At 57.7% G+C, this 14,606-nt stretch overlaps 1 protein-coding gene across 1 annotated transcript; it reads right to left on the bottom strand.

Annotated features, from left to right (window-relative positions):
- Positions 1-3,763: 3,763 nt before the first annotated feature.
- On the bottom strand, positions 3,764-14,386 carry LOC120394934 (sulfotransferase 2B1-like). Its single transcript, XM_039519127.1, has 7 exons — positions 13,943-14,386; positions 9,963-10,131; positions 9,256-9,464; positions 7,588-7,714; positions 5,945-6,039; positions 4,782-4,962; positions 3,764-4,485 (listed from the first exon to the last, which is right to left on the bottom strand). The coding sequence occupies exons 1-7, from the start codon at positions 14,102-14,104 to the stop codon at positions 4,370-4,372; spliced, it is 1,059 nt and encodes a 352-aa protein (XP_039375061.1). The 5' UTR covers positions 14,105-14,386; the 3' UTR covers positions 3,764-4,369.
- Between the last annotated feature and the right edge of the window lie 220 nt (positions 14,387-14,606).

The following is a 14,606-nucleotide window of genomic DNA, read 5'->3' as shown; positions in this document are numbered from 1 at the left end:
CCCACAACACTGCCAAGGCTAAGACGGTGGCCCTGCCACCCTCTGGTGTTCAGGCAGTGGGAACATCCTGGCTGGCCCCACATATGTTCCCTCACCCCCACTTGCCAGGAGTTTTGAGGCACCTGCTGCTAGAGCAAGGGAGCCTTGTCTCTGCCCACTGAGGGTCCCTGACTCCACCAGTCTCTGGCGTCTCAAGCATGGTTCTCTCTCTACGGGCTAGTGATAGGCACCCAGAACTCGTGTGCCCTCTGAGCATCCCCTGGCAGTGGCACTCACTGCATTCCTAGCTCTGCCCTTCCCAAAGGATCAGAGCACCCAGCAGGCCAGTTCCACCTCCCCCACTGCCCAGCACATGGCCCTGAGAGACGTCTCTAGTAAAAACAAGAGGAAATTTATTTAACAAAGAGCAGCGATTCCAGTAATGGCAGGTAGCACAGATGCCGACCACACAGGTGCTCTGGGGCTGGAGCAGCCACAGGGGGAAAAAAGTGGTTGCTCAGTACCCATCGTCAGCCCTGTGGATCAGCACCTCCCACTCCCCCACAGTGCCTCCTGGGACAGAGCAAGTGCAGGGCCTGCAATGGAGTGGGGGTGGGAAGATGTGGGGTCTTGGGGGTGGAGTGGAGTGGGGGCAGGGCCTGGGGTAGAGCGGGGTGGGAAGATGTGGGAAGGGGCAGAGCTGGGGTTGAAAACCCCCCGGGAACAAAGGAAGTCGGTGCCTATGGCAGGTAGAGAGAAGTATTGGAAACAAAGGGATATGTATCGAATGAAATCAGAACCCGCTCCTAGAACCTGGTATTGCTCATGGTGTTTTTCAGCCTAGTGGGCTGGGATCCATTTTTCATGAAACCAGCCGTGCTCTCAGCTTGTCCCCTTAGTAAAGGACGCAGCGTGTAGCTCTACCTAGTTATAGCCCAGCAAATCCATCATCTTCTCTTGGAAACAGGACCCCTCCTGCTGGTTCATGTCTTCCTGCCAATTCCCTCTCTAGACGGTCTCACAACCCCTTGGTCAGCATTCAGCTCAGTGGGTGCCCACTGCGAGCCCTACAATACTTCCTGGACATGTAGCCTAACAGATAGATAAACCCCCTGGCCTGAAAGAAAGCTGTGTCTCGCCGTTTGGTGACCGGCCCCACGTCACATACCTTAAGAACACGCTGTTGGGTGTAGATCCATAACGCCTTACCTATGACCCGTACATACATCGCACAGTGAGCACTGTGACACAGGCTTTCCCTATGGTGACGCTCTTTGGTGAACTAGTATGTAGATCCCAGACCCAGGGGCTGAGCAGATCCAGGGGCCGGGGTGAGCCGGGGGTCTGCTGTTTACCCTGTGCCCAGGGAACTAACCTGGCTCTGCAGCTCCCCCCACACTGCTCCCTTTCAGCTCAACTTGAGTCCTGAGCCTGGACACCAGAAAGCCCCTTGCCAAGGGTTTCCATAAGGCCTAGGCTGCCCCCACCCCAGGGTGCCCGCTACTCTCCATGCTGGTGATGGGGAGCAGGCCAAATGTGACCCAGGCTCAGACTTGCATTGGGTGTTCAGAACTGGTGCGCGGGGATGTCAGGAGCCCATGCTGCTACAACCCGCTCCTCTCTTGCAGCAGAGCAGCTGTGTAGGCGCGGGTCCAAACCCCCTGGCTTTCATGGAGCATTGGTGTCTGGCACAGGGCCTGTGTGGGCTAAACTCCTCCAGTGATTGGTCACCTAACTGTGTCTGTCACCGGGGGGCTAGCAGCGAGCCCAGATGTGCCGAAATGTGTGGCACTCAGCCAGCGAGGGGTTCCCAGAGAGGTTCCCCTTCACAGGGGGGTTCCCAAGCCGCGGGATCTCTTTGTAACACTGTGTGAGGCCCTGATGGAGCGGTGGGGTTCCTTGCTGGGTGGGTGGGTGTCCCGGGGCTCTGTCCGGCTGGGAGCCCTGTTTTCCCAGCGGAAGTGCTGAGCGTTGTGGCTGCCCTTCCGTGGTGTTCTGTGGGAGCTGTGTGTGGAGGGGGCTCAGGGCAGGATGGCAAGGGTGCATTGCTGGCATGTGGGCTGCGTATGTGTGTGCAGGGGGTGGGGGTCTGCGCTAACATTCCCACAGGCTATGGGTGATCCTGGAGCCTGGGTGTGTTTCAGCGGAGGAAGGCGTTCACAGGGGGTATCCAGCGGGGAGCAGACGCACGCACATGCACTTGGATTATCATGTCCTCTAGAGAGGCAACTAGGCCCAGGGGGAGGGCAGCCCCTCTTGCACTCCCGTGGTAGGAGAGGTCTCCCCTCCAGGTGTGGACCAGCCCGAGGGGAAACCTAGAGCTCTATCGCATAGAGCCGTGGTCCTAAGGTGCAGGGCATTCCTGGAGTTCACTGGCATGTGACTGAGTGACTGCCGCTAGGGTGTCCCTTGGCTGTGCTGTGCCAGGGGGTGGAGCCTGTGGGAAAGGCATTTGTGTCTGTGTGACCAGGCAGTTCAGCTCACCCCCCCTTCTGCTCTGCCGCGCCACCCTCCTCCCTGTGTATGGAATGGATCACAAGTCCCGGCAGCGTTTTGGAAGGATTTTTAAGTGTGGAGGCTGCGGCCTGTGTGTCCAGCGTCCTGGAGGGGCAATGCTGGGTGCATGCAGGCCCACGCAGATGGTGCAGGTTGAGCGAAATGATGTATTTGTAGAGGAGTGGGAGCCCCACCCTCCCGGGACAATCCGTGTCACTCGGCTTGTCTGTGTGTTTCGGGGAGAGGCTGTCTAGTCCCTGCCAGTTTCAAAGCTGCCATGTGTGGGCCTGGCCGTGTCCCCAGGCGAGCCTGGGCCGGTGGAACCCTAACAGGGAGTTCTTTGAGCCTGGCTGCATGGGGCGCCTCTGGCTCTCCATTCGTTGTGTAGGTGCGTTGGGCACCTAACTCAGGCTGTGAGCAGCTCTGTGATTTTTTTAGCAGCCACCGAACTCCTTGTGAGCAGCGAGCCCTTTCACAGAATCATAGACTAGCAGGGTTGGAAGGGACCTCAGGAGGTATCTAGTCCAACCCCCTGCTCAAAGCAGGAACAGTTACCAACTAAATCATCCCAGCCAGGGCTTTGTCAAGCCTGACCTTAAAAACCTCTAAGAATGGAGATACCATCATTTCCTTAGGTAACCCATTCCAGTGCTTCACCACCCTCCTAATGAAATAGTGTTTCCTAATATCCAACCTAGACCTCCCCCACTGCAACTTGAGACCATTACTCCTTGTTCTGTCATCTGTCGCCAATGAGAACAGCCGAGCCCCATCCTTTCTTCTGCAAACTAGATAAGCCCAATTCCCTCAGCCTCTCCTCATAAGTCATGTGCCCCAGCCTCCTAATCATTTTCATTGCCCTCCACTGGACTCTCTCCAATATGTCCACATCCTTTCTGTAGTGTGGGGCCAGATGCTGAATAGAGGGGAATAATCATGTCCCTCGATCTGCTGGCAATGCTCCTACTTATACAGCCCAAAATGCCGTTAGTCTTCTTGGCAACAAGGGCACACTGTTGACTCATATTCAGCTTCTCATCCACTGTAATTCCCAGGTCCTTTTCTGCAGAACTGCCACTTAGCCAGTCGGTCTCCAGCCTGTAGCGGTGCATGGGATTCTTCCGTCCTAAGTGCAGGACTCTGCACTTGTCCTTGTTGAATCTCATCAGATTGCTTTTGGCTCAGTCCTGCATGCTGGCACTCAGCCAGTGTGAAGGAGGAAGCATGGGGGCTCAGAGCCCCACATCCGACTCTGAGCTCCTGTGCTCCCTCCTTCACACTGCCTGGGTGCCAGCATGCAGGTCCTGAGAGCACAGACGGGACAAGCTCCCTGTCGCAATCCGTGTTCCTGGCCACCATGGGGCCATTTGCCCTGATATTCTATGATTTTATCTGCTGGCTATGGGTGTCCAGATTGTGAGCCTCAGCAGCAGAGCATTTAAGGCACCCAGAGTTACAGGGCAGGCCGTGGTGACACAACCCCTCACCCCCAGAACGTGACCGAGCATAAGGGCCTCAGTCTATGTAGCGGTTGCGGAGAAGGTTCAGGGGGCTATCACAGGGCCAAGGGATCTTTAATCCAGAAGACACGGACAGAGCAAGCTGCATTGGCTGGCGGCTACAGCTGAACACCTTCACGGGGGCAATCGGATATGCAACGGGCCCCAGGAGGCTAGGGCCAAGCTGACTCGAGCGCCTGGTGGGATGAAGGAGTGTGGGAGGCAGTGCTGGCAGAGGACACTCATGCCAGGCAATGCTCCTGGCACTGGTCCATCCCGCTAGGCCGGAGCCATGCCCTTCCACGGTCTGTGTGAACCACTGCAGACACTTGTCCCTACTAACTCAGCCCAGCTCCCTGCGGTTCCATGCTCTGCTTTATTCCTGCCGTTCACTCCTAGCGTGCATCCCATGGGAACGCCTCCGGCAGCCCCCTCATCCGGTCCTGGTAGATCCTGTCGAAGGCCTCGCTCTGTGCCACCGTGAAATGGTTCTTCCAGTCCCCACAGATGCCTGTGAAATCGGGAGAGGCGTCAACTCAGGATTTGCACCGTGGCCATTGAGGGGGTTGGGTCAGCGTGTCTCTCCCCTCACCCTGTGCGTCAAGGGGAGCTTGCTCACAGAAGGAGGAGCTGAGCCCACTCAGTTCCCAGCAAGCACTCCTGGCTCTGCTCCCTGGCTCCCCACAGATGGGGTCAACCTTGTTGGACTGGCTCACAGCAGCTCCCCTCACTGTCGCTACTGGGGGGCCAAGACTCGCCATACCCAGCAGCTTGGGGGGCAGTGCCCCAGGGCACCCATCTCCTCACCCTTCCTCAGGAACGTGCCCTTGTCCTGATCCATGATGTCCCTGGGGAGCAGCGTCGAGTTGCACATCTTGTTCTCTTTCATGGCCCTGAAGGAGGCATTCTCCACCACCGAGTTGATAGCTCCATCATCCAGCTCCTGCTCCAGGAACTGGCAAAGTCGTCGCACGCTGCCCCTCAGGTCCTGGGGGGAAAACAACAGCCTCAGTAACCATGGCATGGCTTGGCGGAGCCCCCCGTGCTGCCCTGCCCTGGGCAGGTGGTGCATAGGGTTGTCAATCCTCCCGATTTTGCCGGGAGTCTCCCGGAATTGGGCTCTATCTCCCGGAGGCTACGGAAGCCAAACCGGGAGATTTTAGGCCACTAAAAGTCCGGCGGTGCAGTGGGGTAAGGCAGTCTCCCTGCCTGCCCTGGCCCCACGCCATTCCCAGGAGCGGCGACATGTCCCTGCACCCACAGGGGAGGGGCGGGTAATGGGGTCTCCACGTACTGCCTGTGCCCTGAGCGCCAACTCTGTAGCTCCCATTGGTCGGGAACTACACCAATGGGAGCTGTGGAGGTGGTGCCTGCAGAATGCAGAGCCCCCTGCCTCCCCAATGGGCCGCAGGGACATGCTGGCTGCTTCCGGGAGCAGCACAGGCCAGGGCAGGCAGGGAGCCTGCTTTGCCCCACTGCCCCCCAACTGGGAGCCACCTGAGGTAAGTGCCGCCTGGCCGGACCCTGCACTCTGCACCCCCTCCTGCACCCCAACCCTCTGTCCCAATCTGGAGCCCCCCCTGCACCCACCTCCCTCCCAGAGCCCATACTCCTCCCCCGCTCCCACACCACAACCCCCTCCCCCAGCCCTGAGCCCCCTCCAGCACCCAAATTCCCTCCCAGAGCTTGCACCCTGCATCCCCTCCTGCACCCCAACGCTCTGCCCCAGGCACGCCTGGACCTCCCCTCACACTCTGAACCCCTTGGCCCAAGCCCAGAGCCCTCACCCTCACCCCCTCCCACACCCCAACCCCCTGACACCTGATTTACATCATGATGAATTAGGGGAATCAGCCTCATTGACTCTAGTTCAGTTACTCCTGATTTACCCCAGCCAGGGAGCTCGCTGATTGACTCCAGTGGATCCACGGCCAGTCTACAACAGAGGGGATGTGGCTGGGTCACTTTACCTGCTGCAGCTCCTCATAAGTGATGAAGAAGAAATTCTCTTTGCCCTTCATTTCCATCCAGCCTCTGACATGATCAAACCAGGACCCGTGGGGCACTGCAGGGGCAGAGAGCAGAGCAGCCTGTGAGTGTCAGTCAGAGAGTCAGCACAGAGGGGACTTTCATGTGGGCAGGGAACGCTCCTGCTAGGCTGCAAGAAGACACCCCAATGGAGACTCCTAGAAACGTGGGGCTGGAGGGACCCTCAAGAGGTCATCACGTCCATCCCTCTGCGGCAAGGCAGGGCCGAGTCACCCTAGATCAGCCCTGGCAGGGGTTTGTTCAACTTGTTCTTGGAAACCTCCAGTGACGGGATCCCACAACCTCCCTAGGTCACCTGTTCCAGAGCTGAGCTACCCTTAAGAACATAAGAATGGCCATATTGGGTCACACCAAAGGTCCATCCAGCCCAGTATCCTGTCTACCGACAGTGGCCAATGCCAAGTGCCCCAGAGGGAGTGAACCTAACAGGCAATGATCAAGTGATCTCTCTCCTGCCATCCATCTCCACCCTCTGACAAACAGAGGCTAGGGACACTATTCCTTACCCATCCTGGCTAATAGCCATTTATGGACTTAACCTCCATGAATTTTTCTAGTTCTTTTTTAAACCCCGTTATAGTCCTAACCTTCACAACCTCCTCAGGCAAGGAGTGCCACAGGATGACTGTGCGCTGTGTGAAGAAGAACTTCCTTTTATTTGTTTTAAACCTGCTGCCCATTAATTTCATTTGGTGGTCCCTAGTTCTTATATTATGGGAACAAGTAAATAACCTTTCCTTATTCACTTTCTCCACACTCTTGGAAAGTTTGTCCTACTATCTAACCTACATCTCCCTTGTCCTCCCCTGGATGAACATGCAGAACAATTAATCCCCATCCTCTTTACAGCAACCTTTCCCGTATTTGCAGACTGTTCTCCGGTCTCCCTCAGCCCCCTCCTCCCTGGACTAAACACGCCCTATTCTTCCAACCTCTCCTCATAGGTCAGGGTTGCCAAACCTCTTAGAAGTTTTGTTGCTCTTCTCTGGCCTCTCCCCAGCTTCTTCCCGTCTTTCCTGAAGACACTGTCCCCCCAGTTGAGGCCTCATCAGTGCCTAGAGTGGGGCAATGTCCTGGCAGACCAACACTCCTGTTAACACCCCCCAGAACAATAGCAGCCTTTTGTGCAGCTGTCCCATTGCTGACTTACGTTGAATGTGCGAGCCACTCTAACCCACAGATCCTTTGCAGTAGTGCCACCCCCTAGCCAGTTATTCCCCACTATGTAGCTGTGCGGTTAGTCTGACATGGGTGATGGACTCACTGCTTGCGTCACCCTAATGGGATGAGACTAAAGAGCCCCAATACCATGACCCCCATGCCCTGGGACACAAGTAGAGACCCCCCAGGGATTGGCTAGGGACAGGAGCTGGGACTGGAGAGCTCTGGTGAATACCTCCACCCCCGATACACACACACCACTGCCCAAGGCTGCAGAGTGATGGGATTGTGGAGTCAGTGGGATGGTAATGTGGGGCAGACTGCATCTGTGGCTGGCCAGGCTTGGATCAGGTATTGCACCTCCCATGTCCCGAGACGTCCCAGGCCCTGAAGCCGCACTCACCGTCCCCACTAAGAAAGTCCCCCAGGAACTGCTCGAAGGACTCGGGGTCCTCGTATGAGCTGCACATCTTGGAGAAATAGAAATAGGAGACCAGGACGTCCTTGGGATTGCGGAGTGTGTAGATCACCTGGAGGGGAGCGCAGGCAGGGGTCAGACCAAGTCATAGGCTGAGGGGCGAAGGGTAGGGACTGGTACAGGAAATGCTGTTCTGCTGTTATCTCTCCTACAGGTCAGGGAGCCCCTGAAGTGCTCTGCAGAGCAGAGCTGCCAGCATCACTCTCCCGGTCTGACTGTCCGTGGGTGTCCAGCCACTGGCCCCAGAGCCAGGTAAACACCCGTGGCTCCACGGGGGCAGGGTTAAAGCACTTGGAATTCAGGGACAAGCTTAAGACTGTCCTTTGCTGCACATGCCCCAAACCCTACTCTCTATGTGTGACACTCTGTGCCCCACAGAGACACTCTGTACCCATATGCACCATGGTGATAGGATTAGGATAGGTTTTGTACAGAGCATGCCTTGTGGGGTGTCATTCTAAAAGTCTTAATATGTTGAACATTAATATCCTGTTAAATGTTATGTGCTATGATTGTATGTGAAGTTATGAAGTTTGGCTACATATGTGCTACTGAAACATGTTGTGAGGTTGGGGACACCCACCAGCAGCATTTGAGGTAGAACAATAAAAAGGCCAAACAACGCTGATGGCCTATTGAGGCAATACCCAATATATTACCCCAGGAAGTGGGTAGAATAGAAACCTCAAAGAGGTAGCACCACAAAATGGGAACTGTTTGACCCAGGTCACAGTAAAAGAGCTTTCCAGCAAGTTGGAGGAAGATATAAAAGGGGGAAGTGACATCATGACTGGACCTCACTCTCCCTGCAACCAAACAGCTGAGAATACCAGAGGAAAAGACTGAATTGGGAGGCACGTGCTGGTGCCAGGCAGGAAAGAAGAAAGCCCTGTCTGTGTAGGAAACATCAGCAAATTGCTTGGTCTATGTAACAGGGTGAGACACTGCTGGATTCAAATCCTAGTTAGTATATTAGGCTTAGATTGTTTTATTTCTTATGGTAACTATCTTTGATCTGTTTGCTATCACTTATAATCACTTCAAATCTATCTTTCTGTGGTTAATAAATCGATTTTATATTTTTTATCGTGACGTGGTTTAAGTGACGTGCTCGGGGAAAAATCTCAGCTCAGTTAACAACGGCTTTGTTCATATTCCTCTCCACATCGAGGGAGGGGGCAGACTGGATAAGAACTAATAGACTGTTCACGTTTTTGACCAGGATCCTAGGCGGGAGAGTACTTTGGCTGAAGCCTCTCTATTGTTGGCTGGTAGAGCATTCATGAGCACAGCTGGGTGTGGCCACTGCCTGTGGATGTTGCTGTGAGTGCAAGCTTGGAGGGCTTTGCAGCTTGCCACAACTTCACCGTGTGAGAGGGAACCCAGACTGGTAGAACAGAGGGCTCAGCAGTACTCCAGTTCCAGGTGGCACCCTGTGGGGGACCTGTCACACTATGGATCTGCACCTTAGCCCCTGCCCCTCCCCGGCTCTGCATCATAACCTTGACCCCTCCCCCGGCTCTGCACGAGAACCTGACCCTCCCGCCCCCCGGCTCTGTACTGTAACCCCCATGCACAGCCTGCCTGGCCCACCTTGGCCCTGGAGCCAAAGAAGGATGTGGGGAAGAGGTGGATGGGGAGGTGGCAGGTCAGCAGGCGAGGTCGGGGGTAGCTCAGTGCAGACTCCAGCCCCAGGCGGGTAGTGAACCAGGGCACGCGGGTGGAGTTGAGGACGGTTCGGTTCCAGGCTGGGTCCCCGCCGCTGCGGATCAGGCTCAAGATCTCGGTCATCCACACTGTGCCTGGGGGACAGGGGGCTCTGTCACAGGTGCCTAGCGGGATGTGGAGCTGTCTCTGAGCACAGTGTGCCTTCCTGGGCCAGTGGGGCCCACAGGGCTGAGCCCCACCACTGCCCCTATAGCCTTCCCAGCCTTCTCCTATAGCCCTCCCCTATAGGCATCCAAGCCTCATCATTCCATCCTCTATAGCCATCCCAGCCCTCCCTGCCGTCCTCCCCTAGAGCCATCTCAGCCTTCTCCTATAGCCCTCCCCACCATCCTCCCCAAAGCCATCCAAGCCTCCTCACCCCATCCCCAAAAGCCACCTCAGTGCCCCCTAGCCATCTCCAACCCCCAATAGACACCCCAGCCCCATTGAGCCCTCCCCAGCCCCTCCCCGATAGCTGCACTGGCCACACCCAGCCCTCCCCATGCCCCACATAATGGGGTTCAGGATAACAGGGCCCTCTCCCACCACCCTGACCTGGGATGTTCCCCCCATCCATGCCCGCAGAGCCCTACCTGATTTGGGGTAGGTGACGTTGAAGACATCATCGTCCTGCACCTGGAACTCCTTGTGGGCGAAGTGCAGGCTCCGCTCAGAGTTATACGCAGGGGGGAATTTGATGCCCTGATATGTGACATACTCCACTGCCATTGCCTGGCCTCGCAGAGCCTGAGATGACCAGCCCTGCAGGGAGACGCAGGAGCCTATCACCATGCGCAAGGGCCGGCATCTATCTGACTGCAGATCTAACTCCCGCCCAGCACTGTGCAACCCGCCGATGGGGAATGGGTCTGTGTCTATCTAACTGCAGGCCCATTGCTTCCTCCTCCCCCTTCACTGCCTGGGCAGCGCTGGTATGCAGCCCCGGTAGTGGGGCAGCGCCCCATCCCTGTAGGGGTTAAAAGCAGCCCTGGAGAGGGCTGTGGCTGGGAAAAGGAGTGAAAGCAGCTGAGGGAGTAGCTGATCACAGGTGTGGCCAGCCCAGTCAGGCCACAGCTGGCCCTATAAAGGGGCTGTGAGCCAGGAGCTAGAGGCATCTGACTCTGGCCCTGGAGTGGGAAGGGTTAGCTGCCTGGGAGCAAGGTACAGATACTCCCTGATCTATGCAAACATTCTGTAAGTGGAATTTTGCGTAAGCTGGGAATGTCTACCCGGCAATTACACCAAAAAAAGAAAGGCGGGGGGGAGAACAAGAAAAAGCTTATGGAACTTTTTCTGTAAGTTGGGTTTGCATAACCAGGGAGTGTCTGTACCTGAAGCAGAGCAGTGCAGGGGAAAGGCAAGGGGAGCTCCAGCCTGATAAAATCCCAGGCTGCAGGCCTTGTTCAAGGCCCACAAAGGTACTGGGGCTGAGAGGGGCAGGCGAGACACCAGCCAGAAGGAGGCGCTCCAGATCTGGGCAAGAGTTAATTCCCAGATGACCAGCAGGAGGTGCTGCACGGGTGAGTCATCACTTTGCTACAAATTCCCATCCCTTTGGCATCTCCTACCCATCCCTGAGTGTGCCTCACCACTGCAGTGGGTGCCCCATGCACATCTCCCTGCTGGGCCCCCTCCCCCTGGTTACCCTCTGCCCGGTCCCCTTCCTGCTGGGCCCCCCTCCTCCAGGCATCCCCTGCCCTGCCTCTCCCCAGAGATGAGCTTTCCCTGTCACAGGGATTAATGGTTCACTGCACTGGGGAGTGCTTGCTCCAGCCCTGCCAGCCCCCTGTTTATAGCCTCCCTTCCCCTGCAAGCCATGTACCCACCTGCCCAGATCGCTCCGCCTGGGGGTATGGGAGGCAGCAGTCAGAGTGTGAGGTCCCTGGGAGCTCAGGGGATTGACCTCCGCCAGGGAAGAGAGGCCAGACCAGGAGCTCTCTCTGCAGCACCCCAAGCCCTGGCCTGGCACAGCTCTTGGAGATGTGGGGACGAAGCTCTGCCACAGGGAGGGATCAGGGAGCCAGGCCCTGCCCAGCCCCCGAGGCCAATGATTTCCAGGAGAGACAAAGTCCAGGTGGTCAGCCCCTTCCGGAGCAAGAGGTGGAGACACACACAGGGACAGAGTCCCCACCCCGTTCTCAGCCTATGGACCACAGCCTGCCCACTAAACCAGCTGAGGGGGGGGGATGGAGAGATAGAAGGGGTGTGTGGGGAGAGAGAGATAAGATGGAGCGGAGGGACACAGTCAGTGGGAGACGGCAATAGACAGGCAAACGTAGACTGGAGCTGCTGTGGCTGTGGTGGAGGGCTGGGCTGCTGTTCCCATTCGGAGCTAGCAGGAAGGGCCCGGAGAAGATGGGCACACTCACACCTGCATGTGTGCTCAAAGGGGTTTCCATGGTGATTCTTCTCAGGGGACTCGGCAGGACATCCCAGACCACACTGAATGGGTTATTGTTGTTACAGTGAGCGACCACAGATTGGTTACCCCTGTAACCCTCCTTGGCCCTGGGACACGCCTGTATCGACACAGCCGGCCCCCCTCTCTCAGGCCCCTTTATGCTGCCAGAGGCACTGAGTGTCACCAAGAAGGCGCCCTGGGTGTCCGGTGCTAAATTAGGAACCCGTCACTTGCTCCCCGGCTGGGGTGAGTCTGGGAGAAGCAGGAGGATCCGGATGCTGCAGAGGCAGGGACGAGCCAGGCATGGCACAAGCAGGTGGCCATGCCAAGCTGGAGAGCAGTGAGGCCCGGTGGGGCCCAGACACCTCTGCCCCACTCTCGTCTAAACCAATCCTCCTAGTGGGGATTCGCTGCCGGTGTCAGGACAGCTGTCTGCAGCCATAGGGCAGGGTGAGAGGGGCTAAGGGCTGGATTTTCAAGGGTATTTTGGTGGCCAAAGATGCAGATAGGTTCCTTGCGAGATTTTCAAAAGCACCTTGGCACAACTGGGCTCCGCTCTGCATCTTCAGGTGCCTAAAAATCAGGCCCAAGGTGCTTTGCTTTGTTTGTGTAGGGTCTGTGTAGGGTCTTGGCCACATGCAGGTGTGAGTGTGCACACGTCCAGCACCTGGCACCACGGGCACACAGCCGCTAGTGCTACTGCCAAGTAAGTATTAAATAACAATAAATGAGCCTTGCTCAAAGGATGGAATCGGGAGCCCTGGCCTGTCCCTGAGCACGAAGGCTCCTCCAAGTGTGGAGGAGACAGAGAAAAAGGGGACCCCTGGCTGTGAGCAGTGGTGGATTAGCTTCTGGACCAATGGGGCCCCCGGAAAAAATCCGCCAGCAAGCAGTGGAAGCCTGGAGCCCTGACCACCTGGCAGGCAGGGCAGGGGAAGCCCCACACCCCGACCCCGCTCTGCAGTAGCAGACCAGGGCAGGGGAAGCCTCCCCCCGGCCCCAGCGGCCCCCAACCCCATCAGAAGCCACGGGGTGGGTGAAAGCCCCCACTTTTGGCTCCCTACCCATCCCCAGTGGAAGCCGGAGGGTGGCAGGGCAAGCCCCCACGCCCGACCCGCTCTCTGGCAAAAATGCCAAGCAGGTGAAGCGGGAGAAGTTCCAGCTCCCCAACCCTGGTCCCCTGCAGAAGCGCAGGGGTAGCAGTGAAGGCCCAGCACCCAGACCCCACTACAGGAGCTCTCACTCCCTGCTGCGGCCTGGGCCGTGGTGCAGGGACAGAGCTCTCGGTCTTGGGGCCACAGTGGAGGGTGGGGCAGAAAGGAGCAAAAGGGGTTGCAAGGCTGCAGTGGGAGGGGTGGAATGGGGCCAGTGTTCCTCGAATTGTTCCCACACGTGTGGCCTGCTGATTGTTGCGGGCCCACGTCACCTCCATAGTGGTGCACATAGCAAAGTTCAGGTGGCGGGGCGGGGGCGGCGGGGGGTGGAGTGGGGGAGGGGGAACAGGGATGGGGCAAGGGGTTGGGGTGCGGGGGGGGGGGTAAGGGCTCCAGCTGGGGGTGTGGGCTCTGGGGTGTGGGCTCTGGGGTGGGGCTGAGGATGAGGGGTTTAGGGCGTAGGCTGCCCCGGTGCTGCAGCAGGGAGAAAGGATCCCCCCAGCTCTCTCTCCCCTCAGCAGCACCTGTGCTGGGGTGGGAGCGGCACCTCTCCCTGCTGCGGCAGGTCCAGGCTGGGGCTGGGTTGTGGCCGGGGGAGGGGCACATCTTCCCGCTGCGGCAGGTCCAGGCTGGGGCTGGGTTGTGGCCGGGGGAGGGGCACATCTTCCCGCTGTGGCAGGTCCAGGGATGGGGAAGAGGCATCTCTCCCCATCTCAGCCCTGAGCGCCCGTGCGACATTTAATAGGCTACTGTGCGGCCAAGCAGCTTAGAGGGAATTTAGGGGGGGACCCTGGGTGGAACAGGGGCGGGCCTGAGGAAGGGGCAGAAAAGGGTTGGGTATGGGTAGGATCACAGGCAGAAGGGGCTGAACTTGGGAAGGGTGGCAGGCAGAAGGGATTGGGAGGGGCTCCACTTTCTCTGGCCGAGGGCTCCAGGAAACTTCATCCGCCTCTGGCTGTGGGGGCCAGGATCTCCGGAAGGGCTCAGCACAGAAGGAGCCCTGTGGATAAAGCCATACCTGCGGGTGCTGAGCCCTTCTGGAGTTCCAGGTCTCTCTCTCACCAGTTCTGCTCCCCCACCAGCAAAGCTGGCTGGCCATGCCCAGGGACCTGTTCAGGAGCCCCAAGGATGAGCTTGCTGCTGCGTCTGGAGCACGGCCATTCCCCAGGTTCCGGTCCATCGCACCGCCCACCTCCCAGCTCCTTGGGAGAACCGGCCCCTGGAGACACTTAGTACAATGCTGGTGATGGGGAACCTCTGCCTCCCTGCAGCCGGAGTCTGGGCATCATCAGAAGCCACTGCCAAAAGTCACGCTTCTTACAGCGAGGAAACGAGCACCAGCGACCCAGCTCGGCCCCCAGCACAGCCAGGGATGAACTTGGCAAGGGAGAGAGGCTGAAAAGTTGTTTCACCAGGCACCCATAGGTGCAGTGTCCAGCCAGGATTGTCCCAGTGTTGTGCAGAGGAAGCATGTTTCTGTGTGAAATGCTCCAGGAAGTGCAGTGGGTGGGGTCTTTAAACAGCCTTGTTGTTGTTTAATTCTGCTGTTGGCAGCTGTGCAGGAAGCCAGGGGAGGTGCCCGAAAAGCAAGGACTTCACCTAGAATCTGCTCAGCCCAGAGCAGCAAACCACAGCGCATGCAATAGAGCAGCATTGCACTACAACCCCCGCACTCCCTGGCA

The sequence above is a fragment of the Mauremys reevesii genome, unplaced genomic scaffold (genome assembly GCF_016161935.1).
Source record: "Mauremys reevesii isolate NIE-2019 unplaced genomic scaffold, ASM1616193v1 Contig84, whole genome shotgun sequence".
In the NCBI taxonomy this organism is placed as follows: domain Eukaryota; kingdom Metazoa; phylum Chordata; order Testudines; family Geoemydidae; genus Mauremys; species Mauremys reevesii.
The sequence above is the reverse complement of the archived record's forward strand: the minus strand, read 5'-3'. Positions and strand labels throughout refer to the sequence as shown.